Here is a 19751-nt window from a genome sequence, read left to right on the forward strand (position 1 = left end):
GAAGGAGACTGTGACTGTTGTGTTAAGGTGAAGAAGGAGACTGTGACTGTTGTGTTAAGGTGAAGGAGACTGTGACTGTTGTGTTAAGGTGAAGAAGGAGACTGTGACTGTTGTGTTAAGGTGAAGAAGGAGACTGTGACTGTTGTGTTAAGGTGAAGAAGGAGACTGTGACTGTTGTGTTAAGGTGAAGAAGGAGACTGTGACTGTTGTGTTAAGGTGAAGAAGGAGACTGTGACTGTTGAGTTAATGTGAAGAAGGAGACTGTGACTGTTGTGTTAAGGTGAAGAAGGAGACTGTGACGGTTGTGTTAAGGTGAAGAAGGAGACTGTGACTGTTGTGTTAAGGTGAAGAAGGAGACTGTGACTGTTGTGTTAAGGTGAAGGAGACTGTGACTGTTGTGTTAAGGTGAAGAAGGAGACTGTGACTGTTGTGTTAAGGTCAAGAAGGAGACTGTGACGGTTGTGTTAAGGTGAAGAAGGAGACTGTGACTGTTGTGTTAAGGTGAAGAAGGAGACTGTGACTGTTGTGTTAAGGTGAAGAAGGAGACTGTGACTGTTGTGTTAAGGTGAAGAAGGAGACTGTGACTGTTGTGTTAAGGTGAAGAAGGAGACTGTGACTGTTGTGTTAAGGCGAAGAAGGAGACTGTGACTGTTGAGTTAATGTGAAGAAGGAGACTGTGACTGTTGTGTTAAGGTGAAGAAGGAGACTGTGACTGTTGTGTTAAGGTGAAGAAGGAGACTGTGACTGTTGTGTTAAGGTGAAGAAGGAGACTGTGACTGTTGTTTTAAGGTGAAGAAGGAGACTGTGACTGTTGTGTTAAGGTGAAGAAGGAGACTGTGACTGTTGTGTTAAGGTGAAGAAGGAGACTGTGACTGTTGTGTTAAGGTGAAGAAGAAGACTTTGACTGTTGAGTTAAGGTGAAGGAGACTGTGACTGTTGAGTTAAGGTGAAGAAGGAGACTGTGACTGTTGTGTTAAGGTGAAGAAGGAGACTGTGACTGTTGTGTTAAGGTGAAGGAGACTGTGACTGTTGTGTTAAGGTGAAGAAGGAGACTGTGACTGTTGTGTTAAGGTGAAGAAGGAGACTGTGACTGTTGTGTTAAGGTCAAGAAGGAGACTTTGACGAGGGGGGGGGTGGTTCTGGGGTTTCCGGAACCCCCTCCCCCCCCCCAGCCACAAAATATTTTTTTTTTTTGGGGGGGGGGGGGAGGGTTGTTGTTGATGGGGATTTCTGATCCCAAACTGACCAAACACAAAACAAAACAAAACAAGTCGCGTAAGGCGAAAATACAATATTTAGTCAAGTAGCTGTCGAACTCACAGAATGAAACTGAACGCAATGCCATTTTTCAGCAAGACCGTATACTCGTAGCATCGTCAGTCCACCGCTCATGGCAAAGGCAGTGAAATTGACAAGAAGAGCGGGGTAGTAGTTGCGCTAAGAAGGATAGCACGCTTTTCTGTACTTCTCTTTGTTTTAACTTTCTGAGCGTGTTTTTAATCCAAACATATCATATCTATATGTTTTTGGAATCAGGAACCGACAAGGAATAAGATGAAAGTGTTTTTAAATTGATTTGGAGGCACGTTTCATGATATTGAGGATTGCAGTTTCCCCCTCACACACAATATTCCAAAATAATAAATAGTCAAACAGGGGCCCAAAAACAGTTTGCACCAAGAGTTCAACTTTTTATCTATCCAAAACAGTAAAAAAAATTATATGAACATGCGTATTTCCAAGATGATTGGCGTTCCAAGACGCTATATCCTAAAACCCCCAAAACATGCTTTTACAACTTTAGTGCATAATAACTGCCCAAAGGTGCAGTTTAAAGCAACCATTGATAATAATTTTTAACATACTCCTTGAACACATTAAGAAAAATGGTTAACTTGCAAATAAAGGGACAGCATTGATCAGAACAATGGTAAGATAAAGGACGCTACTTATATTTTGTACATTTTTTATCTTTATCGTTTCCTGTAGACCTCAGAAGTTATAGCCAGCTTAAGAAATCATTCTAAAATCGAAAAACAAACATATATACATTTTGTACGCAGAGTAGATTGATATTTGACACAGTCACACAGACATACGTGGGCTATAGGGCAACCCTACCCCCTAAATTTGAAAACGGGGTCAATTTCTTAACTGCATGTATTCAGCAAAGCAATCCATAAAAAAAAATTCACAAATAATGAACTTATGACTTTAGAAAAGCATTCAAAAATGCATATATACAACGCTTTTTCTTTGTTCCCAATTCAAGGGGGTGTGCTATTCTCAGGTAACACTGTGAACGCTCAAATGAGACTTGATCACATGTCAAAAAAAGTAATCCCCCCTGTTGTTCATGGTTGGTTGGTGGGATTTTTTTTTATCTGAGCCATTGGCAAGCATGAAATGTCATCAACATTAGGAAAGACATAGTATCTCTCATTGTCTTTTGCGCGCAAACACTTCACACAGATCTCCTCTCGATCTGGCCCATCGGGGAAATGGGTTGACTTGGGGATGATCACCGCCCTGTATCTCTCCACCTTTCCATCCATGCTGACAAAGTCAGCGGTCACAAAGTCCCCAACTTGAATGTCTCTTTGTGGGACAAAGAACCTGGTTTTCACGACTGGCACCACATGGTTGGCTGACCACGCGGCATCCAGTGGCGTGTTGTGGGTAGACGTCCATTGGACATAAATTGGGAAGGACGTCGCTGGATCATCTGGTTTGCATACTTTGTTCATGTACAACATTTAGTCAAGCTGTCGAACTAACAGAACGAAACTGAACTCACTGCATTTTTACAGCAACAGCGTATACTCGTAGCATCGTCAGTTCACCGCTCGATGCAAAGGCAGTGACATTGACAAGAAGAGCGGGGTAGTAGTTGCGCTGAGAAGGATCGATAGCACGCTTTTCTATCTCTATTCTTTTTAACTTTCTGAGCGTGTTTTTAATCCAAACATATCACATCTATATGTTTTTGGAATCGGGAACCCACAAGGAATAAGATGAAATTGTTTTTAAATCGATTTCGGAAATTTTGTTTTAATAATAATTTTTATATTTTTAATTTTCAGAGCTTGTTTTTAATCCGAATATAACATATTTATATGTTTTTGGAATCAGAAAATGATGAAGAATAAGATGAATGTAAATTTGTATCGTTTTAAAAACAAATTTTTTTTTTTTACAATTTTCAGGTTTTCAATGACCAAAGTTATCAATTAATTTTTAAGCCACCAAATTGAAATGCAATACCGAAGTCCGACCTTCGTCAGAGATTGCTTGGCCAAAATTTCAATCAATTTGATTGAAAAATGAGGGTGTGACACTGCCGCCTCAACTTTTACAAAAAGCCGGATATGACGTCATCAAAGGTATTTATCGAAAAAAATAAAAAAAAATATCCGGGGATATCATTCCCAGGAACTCTCATGTCAAATGTCATAAAGATCGGTCCAGTAGTTTGGTCTGAATCGCTCTACACACACACACATACACACGCACAGACAGACACACACACATACACCACGACCCTCGTCTCGATTCCCCCTCTACGTTAAAACATTATTTTAGTCAAAACTTGACTAAATGTAAAAATAAAAAATTAAAAATTAAAAAAATGGGATAGCGGCGAAACGGGATTGCGCCAAAATGGGATGCGATAGTAAGATGACGCTTGGCTTGTGAAATGTCGCCAAAATGGGACGGCGGCAAAACGGGATTGCACGTAAATGGGATATTGCGCGAATTATAAACGAAGGAGTAGACCCTAAGTTTCTCGTACGAGATGTTTACTGGGAGTAAATATTTGGGGAGTAAAAATTTAGTTCCTTGTGGAGTTCTTTTTTCGTACAAGATTTTTACTGGAAGTTTACTCCGGAGTCAATTTTTCGTGGAGTAAAAATTTCGTGTTACACCGGTTCATGACCGTTGTGGTAACGAGCGCACATTGCTGTCTCCATATTGTGTTCCTACGAATCGAAAGTATGATCGCCAAGCCCTTCTGTCATTGAAGGCAACGTTCGATATTTGCGTCTGTCAGCGTCGCCAACGTTCGACAGATTGTACTACTGTTACTCACAAACTTTCAATTTACACAATGAAATGCCAATAACATGCAAACACAACAATGGGAGACGAAGGGAAAACCTACTAGCGATTGAAATTATGCAAACGAACTCACAAATCCCTCACTTTCCGAATGCAAATGCTGCAAATCCGTATGCGCGCGTCGCTGTGCCGAACGTTGGGTTGCCGAACGTTGCTGACAGACGCAACAAAACTTGATCAAAAGGCACTAAAAACGATTAAATGTTTTACTTACTGGGTATCGCATTCCTCTTTTTCTTCCTGCAGACGATATGAAGCGGTTGAAACGTCGTTTCCGATGAAAGGCTCGGTTATTTCCGTTAAAAACGAAGTTTGCCGAACGTGTGATTCCGTCTACAGACACCGGTCGGATCACAACAAAAATGTTCATTCTTTGCGATTTTGTGATACTGTTGATGATACACCTGCTTTCCAGTGAAGAACATCAATAAAATGATGTTCACAAGCAAGAATAACAGACAAAAGCACGCGATGTGTAAAATTAGGCTTTGCTTTGCAAACAAAGCACGTGTTTTTTTTACTGACAGACACTTTCGGTGGCGATTGAAAATTTTTCCAGAAACGGTTTTATGCTCCCATTTGATATTTTTTCCCTATTTTATCTAGTCAGAGACTAACCTTGTGTATTAATTGAATTAATAACCCCATTATCATATGTTTTGTGTGATATTTCGTGTCTGCTTGAATCACACTTTGAGATGGGGTCATGTGACAGAAGGAAATGGTGTCTGTCAGGATTCACACGTTCGCTTCGAAAAACGCTCTCAAATAATTGCTCAAACGCAAACATTTTAGCTTTTATTTATTTTTTTGTATTGCAAATATCATACTTACTCATGCCAAGCAGAAAAAATGATGAAAATCAACACAGTAAGCAAGTAATTTGAAGGCAAAGTTTACACACATCAAAGAGTCTGATTACCGTGAAACATGCCTGGACAATTTAATTTTGATAATAATTTTTATATATTTAATTTTCAGAGCTTGTTTTTAATCCGAATATAACATATTTATATGTTTTTGGAATCAGCAAATGATGGAAAATAAGATAAACGTAAATTTGGATCGTTTTATAAATTTTTATTTTTTTTTTACAATTTCCAGATTTTTAATGACCAAAGTCATTAATTAATTTTTAAGCCACCACGCTGAAATGCAATACCGAAGTCCGGGCTCGGTCGAAGATTACTTGACCAAAATTTCAACCAATTTGGTTGAAAAATGAGGGCGTGACAGTGCCGCCTCAACTTTCACGAAAAGCCGGATATGACGTCATAAAAGACATTTATCAAAAAAATGAAAAAAACATTCGGGGATTTCATACCCAGGAACTCTCATGTCAAATTTCATAAAGATCGGTCCAGTAGTTTAGTCTGAATCGCTCTACACACACACACAGACACAGACACAGACGCACACACACACGCACATACACCACGACCCTCGTTTCGATTCCCCCTCGATGTTAAAATATTTAGTCAAAACTTGACTAAATATAACAAGTCGCGTAAAGCGAAAATACAATATTTAGTCAAGTAGCTGTCGAACTCACAGAATGAAACTGAACGCAACGCCATTTTTCAGCAAGACCGTATACTCGTAGCGGGGTAGTAGTTGCGCTAAGAAGGATAGCACACTTTTCTGTACCTCTCTTTGTTTTAACTTTCTGAGCGTGTTTTTAATCGAAACATATCATATCTATATGTTTTTGGAATCAGGAACCGACAAGGAATAAGATGAAAGTGTTTTTAAATTCATTTGGACAATTTAATTTTGATAATAATTTTTATATATTTAATTTTCAGAGCTTGTTTTTAATCCGAATATAACATATTTATATGTTTTTGGAATCAGCAAATGATGGAGAATAAGATAAACGTAAATTTGGATCGTTTTTGAGTCACTTGAGAAAAAGTGACTCTATGTAATCGGTCAGTGTTAGTCTGTCCGGCCGGCCGTCCGTAGACACCACCTTAACGTTGGACTTTTCTCGGAAACTATCAAAGCGATCGGGCTCATATTTTGTTTAGTCGTGACCTCCAATGACCTCTACACTTTAACGATGGTTTCGTTGACCTTTGACCTTTTTCAAGGTCACAGGTCAGCGTCAAAGGAAAAATTAGACATTTTATATCTTTGACAAAGTTCATCGGATGTGATTGAAACTTTGTAGGATTATTCTTTACATCAAAGTATTTACATCTGTAGCCTTTTACGAACGTTATCAGAAAAACAAGGGAGATAACTAGCCTTTTCTGTTCGGCAACACACAACTTAACGTTGGGCTTTTCTCGGAAACTATAAAAGTGACCGGGCTCAAATTTTATGTGAACGTGACTCATTGTGTTGTGAATAGCAATTTCTTCCTGTCCATCTGATGCCTCATATAATATTCAGAACTGCGAAAGTGACTCGATCGAGCGTTTGCTCTTCTTGTATAAATTTTTATTTTTTTTTACAATTTTCAGATTTTTAATGACCAAAGTCATTAATTAATTTTTAAGCCACCAAGCTGAAATGCAATACCGAACCCCGGGCTTCGTCGAAGATTACTTGACCAAAATTTCAACCAATTTGGTTGAAAAATGAGGGCGTGACAGTGCCGCCTCAACTTTCACGAAAAGCCGGATATGACGTCATCAAAGACATTTATCAAAAAAATGAAAAAAACATTCGGGGATTTCATACCCAGGAACTCTCATGTCAAATTTCATAAAGATCGGTCCAGTAGTTTAGTCTGAATCGCTCTACACACACACACAGACACACAGACACACGCACATACACCACGACCCTCGTTTCGATTCCCCCTCGATGTTAAAATATTTAGTCAAAACTTGACTAAATATAAAAAGAGGGCCGCCTGAAACTGGTAATGATCATCCTCAGAATGCTCCAGATTGCACCATTTTGAGTTAAGGTGAAGAAGGAGACTGTGACTGTTGTGTTAAGGTGAAGAAGGAGACTGTGACTGTTGTGTTAAGGTGAAGAAGGAGACTGTGACTGTTGTGTTAAGGTGAAGAAGGAGACTGTGACTGTTGTGTTAAGGTGAAGAAGGAGACTGTGACTGTTGTGTTAAGGTGAAGAAGGAGACTGTGACTGTTGTGTTAAGGTGAAGAAGGAGACTGTGACCGTTGTGTTAAGGTGAAGAAGGAGACTGTGACTGTTGTGTTAAGGTGAAGAAGGAGACTGTGACTGTTATGTTAAGGTGAAGAAGGAGACTGTGACCGTTGTGTTAAGGTCAAGAAGGAGACTGTAACTGTTGTGTTAAGGTGAAGAAGGAGACTGTGACCGTTGTGTTAAGGTGAAGAAAGAGACTGTGACCGTTGTGTTAAGGTGAAGAAGGAGACTGTGACCGTTGTGTTAAGGTGAAGAAAGAGACTGTGACCGTTGTGTTAAGGTGAAGAAGGAGACTGTGACGACTGTGACCGTTGTGTTAAGGTGAAGAAGGAGACTGTGACCGTTGTGTTAAGGTGAAGAAGGAGATTGTGACCGTTGTGTTAAGGTGAAGAAGGAGTACCGGAGAGTGCTGCGGAAGGCAAGCTGGATGCCGGAAGGCTGCAGGCGCTGCCTCTTCAAGTGCTTCTCTACACCCTCCTCCCACGAGATCTCCCAGGCCACTGGTGCGTACAGCGCCAAGGGCACACTGACACGCTTCAAGTCCACCTCTGTAGCCGACAGAGACACCGCCATCGCCTTCACCTCTGAGCCCCGCAAGGTACATGGAGATCAATTCAATATGTGTGTGTGTGTGTGTGTGTGTGTGTGTGTGTGTGTGCGTGTGTGTGTGTGTGTGTGTGTGTGTGTGTGTGTGTGAGTGTGTGTGTGTGTGTGTGTGTGTGTGTGTGTGTGTGTGTGTGTGTGTGTGTGTGTGTGCTTGCATGGTGAATATGTTGTAGAGTGTTGTTGCAAGACTGAGAGGATAATAGGTCAGTTGGACCTTGACTATAATATTATTAAAGTGTTCTTATACATGATTTTGTAATCCCGTTTTACAAGGCGAGAGGAAGGGGTGATGGGGTGGTGGTGGTGGTAGTGGAGATCACTAAACCCAATCATTGTCAACAACGAGATCATAATGTTCTCTTATGTCTTGTTCTTTAAGGTCGTTCTCACAGGGAGGTCGGCGCAGATTGAAGAGCCGCGTGAAGTTCACCTGGGCGGCTTCAGGTCTAGCGTGGTCAACGTACCGACCGTCACCCCCGCGCAGCTGGCCGAAGACGACGACAACGTGTACGGCGCGGACGAAAGTAAGTTGGAGGAATAGGCGGCGTCGGGTGAGGATAACCCCTGCAAACCGCCGGAGACCCAAGTCCAGCACGGAGACCACTGAGTAAGAATGCACTGTTTCAACCTTGAAAAAAAAGGAAAAGTCACAAAACCAAGTGCAACATGTAGGGATTAAGTACATCGCCACAATATTCAAAAGGGAGATAGGTTATTTTCAGCAAGCTTCTTAATGAATTAATGAAAATAACCTTTAGCTTTTATTTTCTTCGATTTGTTGAAGGTGGTCCATATTAGGGGACTCACACATACTTTGAGATTTTGCTTTAATTTTTGTTTGCAGTAGAAACTCGGGGTCAACACTGCTAAAATATAACAAATACGGTCTTAGCTGTCATATATATAGCAATTTTTGTGTGATAAAAACTTTGGCTGTGGACAGAAACGAGTCCGTTTCAGGCAGCAAATTTAGAGTGAACGCTGCCAAAAGTGAAAAAAGAGAAAAAGCCTAACGGTTTTGAGGTTTGTGTTTCTGCAACTGTTTTGACGTGTGCAAGTTATCCAAAGAGAGTGAATACAGCGAATGAAATTGTTTTGAGCGCTCTAGCGCCGTTAGTTTGTCAGAACAGGAGGTGGTCCATATTAGGAGCCGGTCCATATTAGGAGCCTTTCCCCTATATGGTAGTAGGATATTTGTAGGTCATTCCGTTCATTCTATGCCTAGATCCACCATTGTGATACATTTACCCCTTCAGCTGTATTTGTGAAAGAAAGAAGAAGATTTTGTTAAATGTTTTGCTCGTATCAACCCTCACAAAGCAGCTGGGCCAGATGGCGTGAAAGGGAACGTACCAGAATGTTCTCTGCAATTAGGGGGATTGTCTACGTGCCTTTTTCAGTTGTTTTTGAACATGCAGTTTATTCCCAGGATTTGGAAAGTTTCCAGTATCATTCCTTTACCCCAAAAAAGAGTAATGCAACCCTTTTAAATTAATTCAGGCCCGTTGCGCTTACCTCTGTTTTATGTAAATGCTTGGAGAGAATTGTGTGTAACCAACTGGTCGAGTCTGTGGCTGATCGCATAGACCCTTTACAGTTTTAGCATATACAGCAACAAGAGATGCGGAGGATGCTTCTATAACCATGTTTGACATGGTTTCTCAGCACTTAGATGCTTCTATAACCATGTTTGACATGGTTTCTCAGCACTTAGATGCTTCTATAACCATGTTTGACATGGTTTCTCAGCACTTAGATGCTTCTATAACCATGTTTGACATGGTTTGTCAGCACTTAGATGCTTCTATAACCATGTTTGACGTGGTTTCTCACCACTTAGATGCTTCTGGAACCTTTGTACGTATACTATTCCTGGACTTTTCTTCTGCCTTTAATACCATTCAACCACACCTTCTCCTCCAACGTTTAAAAGATGTGCAGGTCAACGAAACAATCATTCTCTGGACACATCCTTTCTTATGCGATCGGCCGCAGCGCGTCAACGTTGCTGGCCAGTTTTCTGATGAGATAGTTGTCAACACTGGGGCACCACAAGGATGCGTCCTGTCTCCAATTTTGTTTTCCGTATATACAAACGAGATCATGTGTGAAGGCTCCATCTTAGTATTGGGCAAGGTCGCTGATGATATGGCTTCGGTTGCCCGTTTGAAGGATGAATTGTCTATTGCAAGATACCATTTGTTTATCAGTCAGTTAGTCGCTTGGTTCGGGAAAAGAAGGAATTATGTATTGGAAATAGGCAAAAGCAAAATCCATGATTTTCTTCACCGCTGCAAATACATGGACAGGAGGTAGAACGAGGTGAACATTTTAAATATCTTGGAACAGTCCCAGATCAGCGTCTTACTTTCACTGAAAATGTTGATTTTTTTGCAAGAAGGCAAATCAGCGACTTTATCTTTTGCGCAAGCTCAGAAGTTTTGACGTAAACAAAACATTTGTATAAACTGTGTACAAATCTCTCGTGGAAAGTGTTTTAACCTTTAACCTGGTTTCTTACTATGGCAATTTAACCGTTAAAAACAAAAGCAGACTAGCACGAGTCGTTGGCCTGGCGGGCAAAATCATCAGAAGGAAACAGGCACCTCTGTCAGGCAACACCAGAGCATCTGAAAAAGAAAATATTCTGAGCGACCAATCACATTCTCTTCATTCTAAGTTTGAAGCGCTGCTGTCAGGCCGGCGACTCAGGGTGCCTATGGCCCGCAAGAACTCTTTAAAAACTCTGTTATTCCTATAGCAATAACCATTTTAAATGCTGATAACAGATGTAAATCTTCAAATTCTACACTTGAGCTGTTCAGACTCTGTGTGTGTGTGTGTGTGTGTGTGTGTGTGTGTGTGTGTGTGTGTGTGTGTGTGTGTGTGTGTGTGTGTGTGTGTGTGTGTTGTGTGCAACTGTTAGCATGAGCTGTGTTTATGAGCGTCAGTGACTTTGATATTAATATATGATGCACATTGGTTAAATGCTCATGTAATAAGTTGATCTTAGTAGTGTATTTATGTTCGATTATGCTTAATGATCGTGTGTTTGTCTTATTAGAAAGGTGATGTGGTGCCACAAGAAAAATGTCCATGTTTATGTAAAATGAAAATGTACATTAGAGTGTGTGTGTTTTTGTTTTATCTTATCTTATCTTATCTTATCTTATCTACAGATCTGACCTCATCTTTCCTTCAAAGTGTGTTCGGTTTCATTTTTCAATTAAAAAGTGTGATAGTTCTGATCTGTCTGTTGCTTGTTTGTTTTACGGAAATAAATGCATAATTTGCGATCCGATAAAAACATATATTCTGCTTTTAAGGAACGCCTCGGAATGCCGGTGGTAGTGCACTTGTTAGTTCAAAAATAAAAGATATTACTCACCTTTCAGCCTTGTGAGAGAGCTTTCTATTTGAATCTGCTTTATTTGTATACTTGTCTACGTGTGTGTATTTTCTGTGTGTTGTGTATGTCTGTGTCTGACCCTCTGTCAGTGTCTGTGTCAGTGTCTGTGTCAGTGTCAGTGCCTGTGTCAGTGTCAGTGTCTGTGTCTGTGTCAGTGTCAGTGTCAGTGTCTGTGTCTGTGTCTGTGTCAGTGTCTGTGTCAGTGTCTGTGTCAGTGTCTGTGTCAGTGTCTGTGTCAGTGTCAGTGTCAGAGTCTGTGTCTGTGTCTGTGTCTGTGTCTGTGTCAGTGTCTGTGTCTGTGTCTGTGTCAGTGTCTGTGTCAGTGTCAGTGTCTGTGTCTGTGTCAGTGTCAGTGTCAGTGTCAGTGTCAGTGTCTGTGTCAGTGTCAGTGTCTGTGTCTGTGTCAGTGTCAGTGTCAGTGTCTGTGTCAGTGTCAGTGTCTGTGTCTGTGTCAGTGTCTGTGTCAGTGTCTGTGTCAGTGTCTGTGTCTGTGTCTGTGTCTGTGTCTGTGTCTGTGTCAGTGTCTGTGTCAGTGTCTGTGTCAGTGTCTGTGTCTGTGTCAGTGTCTGTGTCACTGTCAATGTCTGTGTCAGTGTCAGTGTCTGTGTCAGTGTCTGTGTCAGTGTCTGTGTCAGTGTCTGTGTCAGTGTCTGTGTCAGTGTCTGTGTCTGTGTCAGTGTCTGTGTCAGTGTCTGTGTCTGTGTCAGTGTCTGTGTCAGTGTCTGTGTCAGTGTCTGTGTCACTGTCAATGTCTGTGTCAGTGTCAGTGTCAGTGTCTGTGTCAGTGTCTGTGTCAGTGTCAGTGTCTGTGTCAGTGTCAGTGTCTGTGTCAGTGTCAGTGTCTGTGTCAGTGTCTGTGTCAGTGTCTCTGTCTGTGTCAATGTCAGTGTCTCTGTCTGTGTCAGTGTCTCTGTCTGTGTCAGTGTCTGTGTCAGTGTCTGTGTCAGTGTCAGTGTCAGTGTCTGTGTCAGTGTTAGTGTCTGTGTCTGTGTCTGTGTCAGTGTCTGTGTCAGTGTCTCTGTCAGTGTCTCTGTCTCTGTCAGTGTCTGTGTCAGTGTCTGTGTCAGTGTCTCTGTCTGTGTCAGTGTCTCTGTCTGTGTCAGTGTCTGTGTCAGTGTCTGTGTCAGTGTCTGTGTCAGTGTCTCTGTCTGTGTCAGTGTCTGTGTCAGTGTCTGTGTCAGTGTCTGTGTCAGTGTCAGTGTCTCTGTTTGTGTCAGTGTCTGTGTCAGTGTCTGTGGTTAGGTACGTGTGCGTTTATCAGTGTTGTTGACGACGTTGTTGTTATCTGCACCGTAGATCTAGAAGATTCGATCTAGAAAGATTTGTGATCATTGGTTTTTGACTCACCTGAGTAATCAGTGTATCCTTAGCGGATTATGACTTTATTCAGTTATTCTGCAGAAAAACAGAAATGCTGGAGAAAAACTGTTTGTTTCTGCAGCATTTCTGCATAATGTCATCTTTCGCCGAAGCAACGGGTTTTTCTGGAGCAAAACATTTTACTGCAGTAAAATTGAAATCAAGAATGCTGCAGTAAAACGATGCTGTTGTTTTACTGCAGAAAACCTGTTTACACTTTTTCTGCAGCATTTTGTACCGGCTCATTATAATGTTGGAGCACGCGAGCCCCCCTCTGTCGAGAGATGGACTCATCCAGAATTACCAATAGTTGTGCGTGACACGAATGTATTTTGTCTGTCTGACTTCCTTTCCGCCGGAAGTTCAAAGTTTCAAATTAAACAATGGCACCTGTCAGCAACATTGTCACATTTTCCCAGACGAACGCAGTAGTCCACTTCGTGTTCGATTTGCTTCAGAAATTGTTCACGTTCGGCCGCCATTGTGAAGTTGAATATAATGCCCTTATGCTACATGCCTTCTGATTGGTACACTGCGGAACAAACTATTATACTATCCCAGGGTGCGACGAATACAAACGCTACTTTACAAGGTCGTTCGTTTTTCTCCAGAAAAACTGTCACAGACTATTCTGAAGAAAAAGTTAATCGCAATAATGCTGCAGAAAACCAAGTAAACATTATGCTTCAGAAAAACTGTTTTACTGCAGTAAAAAACGTTGCTTCGGCAAAAGATGACATTATGCAGAAATGCTGCAGAAAAGACAGTTTTTCTCCAGCAATTCGGTTTTTCTCCAGAATAACTGAATAATGTCATAATCCGCCAAGAGCCAGTACAAAATGCTGCAGAAAAAATGTAAACAGGTTTTCTGCAGTAAAACAACAGCACCGTTTTACTGCAGCATTCTTGATTTCAATTTTACTGCAGTAAAATGTTTTGCTGCAGAAAAAAAACGCTGCTTCGGCGAAAGATGACATTATGCAGAAATGCTGCAGAAAAGAACGGTTTTTCTCCAGCATTTGTCTTTTCTGAAGAATAACTGAATAAAGTCATAATCCGCTAAGGATATCAGTGAGTCTTAGAGGGCTGTCACACATGCGACTGAGTCGCGTGATTTACCCTGTCACACAGCCGACTCAGTCGTAGAAAACAGCTACGACAAGTCTGCGACTCAGTCTCATGCGATTCCCTCGTAGCTTTGAGGTTTAGAACATGTTCTATTCCTGCGATCCAGTCGTCGGTCAATCGCAGGGGCAGAGCCAACAGAGCCAATCAGAACGCGTTGCTGCGGCCTTGACGCCGTGACGTAAAATAATGGCGGACAGTGGCGTACAGCGTCTCTTCGTCGATTCAAAACTTTTTGGAAGAACAGTTTTTTACTCAGATATAAAGGAGACGTTTTAGGCGTGTACAGCGGTCGGAAAACATTAATTGCAGCTGTCTGGGAACTTTATTTCTTGCAAAGGCGTAATGCTGAAAGGAATTTTTCAGAAAGGTAGAGCGACGTTCGAACATTTAGCGTCTGCTCTCGCAAAGCGCGTTTGCCGTGACACGGCACTTCTGCCCCGCTCGCGTGGAGTTATCGTTCGTCAATCGTTCGTCTATCGTTCATAGTGTGACGGGTCATGGCCTACGATGTGATGTGCGATCGGCCAAAGACTGAATCGCGACGACTGAATCGCAACGACTGAGTCGCCTGTATGACAGCCCTCTTAGTAGTGAGTAGTGTCCGTCCGTATGGACGGCCGGCCGTCTGTCCGTCCGTGGACACGTTGAGGTTATGACAGATGCTTTTGAAGCTAGAGCTTTGAAACTTTGCACACTTCTAGGGTTTGATGATCTGAATGACCCCCGTTTGGTTGACCGTGGGCACATTTTGTGGGTCACAGCGGGATCATGTTCCATTCATAAAAAGTTGACGTTGAAGTTATCTCAAATGTTTTTGAAGCTAAACCTTTAAAACTGTGCTAACTGCTAGGGTTTGATGATCTCCCGACTTTTTCCCAGTTTGGTTGACCCATGTCAAATGTGGGGGTCACAGCGGGGTCATGGTCATAAAAAGTTTAAGTCGAAGTTTTCTCGGAAATGTTGGGAGCAGAAGCCTCCAAATCTACAACTCACACCAATCAGACAAAAAGCTTACTTTTGTTCATTTTAACCAATCGTAACGTCGCGTGCTTTTCGACTGCAGATGCCGCGGGCGAAAATGGTGTTTATGGAGGGAAACGTCTGAGTCACATTTTGAGTCCAACGTAGTGTTTTGTGTCACTATTTAACGTGTGTTGAGGCCCTTGTGTCCCTCGTCAGTTGTAGTGAACACATTGCTTGCCGCAAGAATGTGTTGCACGCTTGAGAGTTGACGTATAGCTAGTCTTTCGGATGAGACGAAAAATCGAGGTCCCTTCGTGTACACTACATTGGGGTGTGCACGTTAAAGATCCCACGATTGACAAAAGGGTCTTTCCTGGCAAAATTGTATAGGCATAGATAAAAATGTCTACCAAAATACCCGTGTGACTTGGAATAATAAGCCGTGAAAAGTAGGATATGCGCCGAAATGGCTGCGATCTGCTGGCCGATGTGAATGCGTGATGTATTGTGGAAAAAAAATTCTATCTCACACGGCATTGAATATGTGCGCGATATAAATTGCATTAAAAAAAAAAAATTTAAATCCCTGCGCTTACCCACGGAATACGCGCGATATAAGCCTCATATTGATTGATTGATATAGCCGAAAACATCGACGCGAGTTGCACTTTCGCTTCTTCGATTACGCGGGTTCCTCGCTTGGAGTGGTGTGGACACCGCGCCGGTTCTTGACAAACTTCTCGAAGATGGTGAGCGGTTATTTCGAGTTTGTTGCCTAAAAGCTGCCATATTCGTAGCGTTCATTAATTAATTCATATTGTTTACATGTGCCAATAATGTTATAAAACTGTACCTAAGGGGATATAATAACGATTGGCTAGCTTTCGAATACAGAAACAATTATTTCAGTATTGCAAAGTGGTGTTGATAGTGTCGAATGTAAACAGAACAGTCTTAAACGCCATCTTTGGTTTACGAAACGTCACGAAGTGACGTCAACGGTCTAAAAATAGCCCAAGTCCTGGTGAACTGTTACTAATACTAATACTAAACAATGCAATAAAGAATTAATTATTTCTCGTAATTGGTAAGGACTTCAAACCTAAAACTTTGCAGGAAGCTTAATTTATACATCCCCGCAACGATGGGAAAAGCCCTGGAAGTAATTAAACCAATTAAATAGGACTATGTCAGCCTTTAAAGTGAAAGCTTAATCATTGTTGTTTGTGTCTGAGCTTCGTGCGTTCGGGAAGGGGGTGCAGAAAGTGATGTAGGAAGCTTGAAACGGACACGAGTCGACACTGAAAGAACTTGCACCAAATGTGTATCACAAGACATAGGTGATGAATTCCATTATTTATTTGTCTGTGATTTTTTCAAAGAAGAAAGAGCTGAGTTGTTACCACCTTACTATTGGAAAAAAACCTAATGCACTTAAATTTAAAAAGTTGTTTGCTACTAAGAAAAGGAAATTGCTAAAGAATAGTTTGGACTTTATTAATAGAATTTGTAACAGTTTTTCATAATTGTTTTTAATTTTTTTTTTACAAAAATTTTTATTTACTATATTAGCATATATCATGATTGTATTGATTGTATTTATTGTTCAAAATGCCCCCATGGGTTATGGACTAATAAAACTTGAACTTGAGCTTCCGGCGTTTCATTCCTTGTAGCGAATAGTAGTAGTAAGGTACAGTAAGGATGAAGGAGTAAATAATGATTGAACGGCGTTTGGTAAAAGTTCCTGTGGTCGAGACTACTGAAAAGATAACTAACCCGAGCTTTCCCCTCGATCTATTTTTGGCACGGGTATTTCCGCATCTCTGCGCATGATAGAATGTCAAGGCCGTTCTAAATTCAGGAATCCGCGTTCGAAAGGTGACGTCGCTCTGTTCTAAATGACCCATGTAGACCTTGACGTCATGAAAAGCGTGACGAAATGTTTCTTCAAAATCAAAAAACAAGAAAGGTATGTTGTTGGAACGTTTGTTATTGACAAAACAATACATTCACAGATATTTCGACCCAACGGTCTTTTAAGTGAACATGCAGGCAAATAATAATTCACACATGTTTCTTCCAACTGGGTTACGGTCTTGTTCTCGTGCCATTGTTTTCTTCGCGTTGTTGTTTTCTTGTGCAAATTCACATTAGGCAAGGCAAAATGCGGCGCAACAAGTATTTTTGTTCTAGGATTCAAGTGAAGTAAGTTGGAAAAAAAGGGAGGGGGTGGGTGCATCGCCATTTCGACTTGAAGTTCAAATTCGTTTTAAACACCGTCAGTGATCACACTAATTTCCGCGGCAAAACCGACATTTTTTTTTACACTTCGTATACATCAAACACATTAAACAGGTTATTCCTGTATGTGAAAACATGGTTTGTTCGCACTTGAAGTGCGACCGCCGCCATGTTGTTTTTCAACTAACCCCGGGATAAGAAACTTATCAGCTTCAAAACGAGGTGAGAGTTTGACCCGGTGTCACGAACTGTACCTCTGCTGAACAATCCTTCTAATTGCGGTCAATGCGCATGCGCCAATCTTGGACTTAAAAAATGCGACCCTTTGACCGAACGAACCATGGGTTAGGGTTCGGGTTAGGGTTAGGATAAGGGTTAGGGTAAGGGTTAGGGTTAGCGTTAAGCCGGTCCTTAATTGGACGAAGTCGACTACGCGTAGCTCACTTCGCGAAGCTACCGGAACTAGACTTCGTCGCAGTCCAAGGGAAGGCACTATGGCGGAAAAGAGAGTTATCTTTTCATGTCTTGGCGTCTCAAATGCGCGTAGTCTCGACCAGCACGTGGTGTGTTCTTTCTGAGTACTTTACTCACAAATTGTACTTTACGTACTTGATGATGACGTAAGTTAATTGTATGTATTCTATTTCGTTGACTGAGCACGGCCGGGACCAGTTGGCGTGCGCGCTGGGATTTCGAGTTTCATTCGACATGTCAATGCATCGTAGTATGAAATAATACAGGTAGGAGGTTAGTTCTTGTACTTTGGGTCAACCAAAGTCGATAAATGCATTCTTCACTATGGTATTGAGTCTGATTTCGTCGTCCATCTTGAATCGAAAAGCACTCTTCTTACAAAAAAACAACTTCGTTGCGAGCTACGGCGAAGCTTCGCATGTCAAAACTTGAGAAGCGATGTTGGGGTCAAAGTATCACGCCGAAGCTGCGGGGTTTTGGTATAAAGACTTCACGAAGCTTCGTGTAGTCGACTACGGGCTCAATTAAGGACGGGCTTTAGGTTGTTCACGACCTGATTAATCTCCTCATGTTAGCGCATGCGCATTGACCGCAATGAGAAGGATTGTTCAGGCAGAGTTTTCAGTTCGTGACACCGGCTTTTAGCGCGAGGATAGAGCTAACCTCGACTCAAGCATTGGGATATTTTTACAGTGGGCTGAATTAGCTCGAGGATAGAGTTTATCCCGGGCTAAAGTCTCTATCCCCGACACATACATTCCGGCCATGGTCACTAGAGCTGAAAAAGTCCCCCGGAGGCCCTGTATAGCTCTGAAAAGTCCCCCGGGGGCCCTTTTTAGCTTTGAAAAGGTCCCCTGGGGGCCCTTCTCAGGGGTGGGACAAAACGGGATATTACACCGGGATAAAAGACTTATCAGCTTCAAAAAGAGAAGATAGTTTGACCCGAAATTTAGCACGAGGATAGAGCTAACCTCGACTCATACATTGGAATATTTTTACAGTGGGCTGAATTAGCTCGAGGATAGAGTTTATCCCGGTGTCACGAACTGAAAACTCTGCCTGAACAATCCCTCTCAATGCGGTCAATGCGCATGCGCTAACATGAGGAGATTAATCAGGTCGTGAACAACCTAACCCTAACCCTAACTCATGGTTCGTTCCGTCAAAGGGTCGCATTTTTTAAGTCCACGATTGGCGCATGCGCATTGATCGCATTGAGAGGGATTGTTCAGCAGAGTTTTCAGTTCGTAACACCGGTGTAGGATCCGGTCCGGTCCCCCCTCTGAAGTAGTCCCCCGGGGGACCAATTCGTGGCAAAAACTGCTCTATAATGGTCCCCCCTTAGACATCCAGCCTCGTTTTCGACTGGTCCCCCTGGGCGATTTTGGTCCCCCCTCGCATCCAAAATAGGCCCCCTCTCGAACTGGTCCCCCTCTTTTCTAACCAATGTAGAGCTATGTCAGTATTTATTTTAACTTTATTGTTATAGTGTGTGTCAACTCAGTAGAAAACGTGACTCTGCATCTCTCTCACTCTCTCTCTCTCTCTCTCTCTCTCTCTCTCTCTCTCTCTCTCTCTCTCTCTCTCTCTCTCTCTCTCTCTCTCTCTCTCTCTCGCCCCCCACACTTTCTCTCCTCCCCCCCATCTCTCAAACACACACACACACACACACACACACACACACACACACACACACACACACACACACATTATGCACGCACGCACGCACGCACGCGTGCACACTCACTGGGTCAAGGTTACAGTGTCAAATCTAAACTTTTAAAAGTGATTTAACTTCGTAGATTTGCCGTTCTATGTAGCCTATACTTTTGTTTTTTATTTTCTCTTCTTTTTTTTTGTGGGATGAGAAAACGGTCGCCACGCTTCTTGACACGTCACGTGACTCGTGTCAAACATGCCTATAATTATAAGTACATGACTTACCAAATAATCCTCATGAGAGTCCAATGTGGAAATGGAAAGATCAAGTTTGCTTTTGAAATAAAGTTTTTCTTGTCAAAGAACGTAAATGTCTATTTCAGGTTTTGCTAGAGAGAGAGAGATAGAGAGTGAGGGGGAGAGAGAGAGAGGGAGAATATTGATTGACTTATTTATTTATTGTTTGAAATTCTAGTAATATTTAATGTTCAGTATTCGGTACAACCATCTCATAAACAAACAGAAACAAAAAGAACCAATGCAAAAAAAAACACTGAAAGAAACCACTGAAAGAAACAAGAACATAACCAAACAAATAATTATATCTCACACACACAAAAATAACAACAAGCACATAAATCGAAAAAAAAGAAAGAAAAAAATGTTCCTA

General features: G+C 41.7%; 1 protein-coding gene across 2 annotated transcripts in view; it reads left to right on the plus strand.

Annotated features, from left to right (window-relative positions):
- LOC138977986 (adhesion G protein-coupled receptor L3-like) overlaps positions 1-11239 on the plus strand; it is a 73343-nt gene extending 62104 nt beyond the window's left edge. Inside the window, exons 5-7 of one of the 2 annotated variants that reach the window (XR_011459551.1) lie at positions 7625-7837; positions 8225-8452; positions 11025-11239. Coding sequence is in view for 1 of the 2 variants with exons in the window: in XM_070350594.1 (XP_070206695.1) it covers positions 7625-7837; positions 8225-8386 (375 nt within the window). In the remaining variant the exon portion in view is untranslated. Of the gene's footprint in view, positions 1-7624; positions 7838-8224 lie in introns of both variants that reach the window. The other variant, XM_070350594.1, reaches the window with a different exon arrangement.
- Positions 11240-19751: the final 8512 nt, after the last annotated feature.

Source organism: Littorina saxatilis, linkage group LG10, assembly GCF_037325665.1.
Source record: "Littorina saxatilis isolate snail1 linkage group LG10, US_GU_Lsax_2.0, whole genome shotgun sequence".
Taxonomy (NCBI): domain Eukaryota; kingdom Metazoa; phylum Mollusca; class Gastropoda; order Littorinimorpha; family Littorinidae; genus Littorina; species Littorina saxatilis.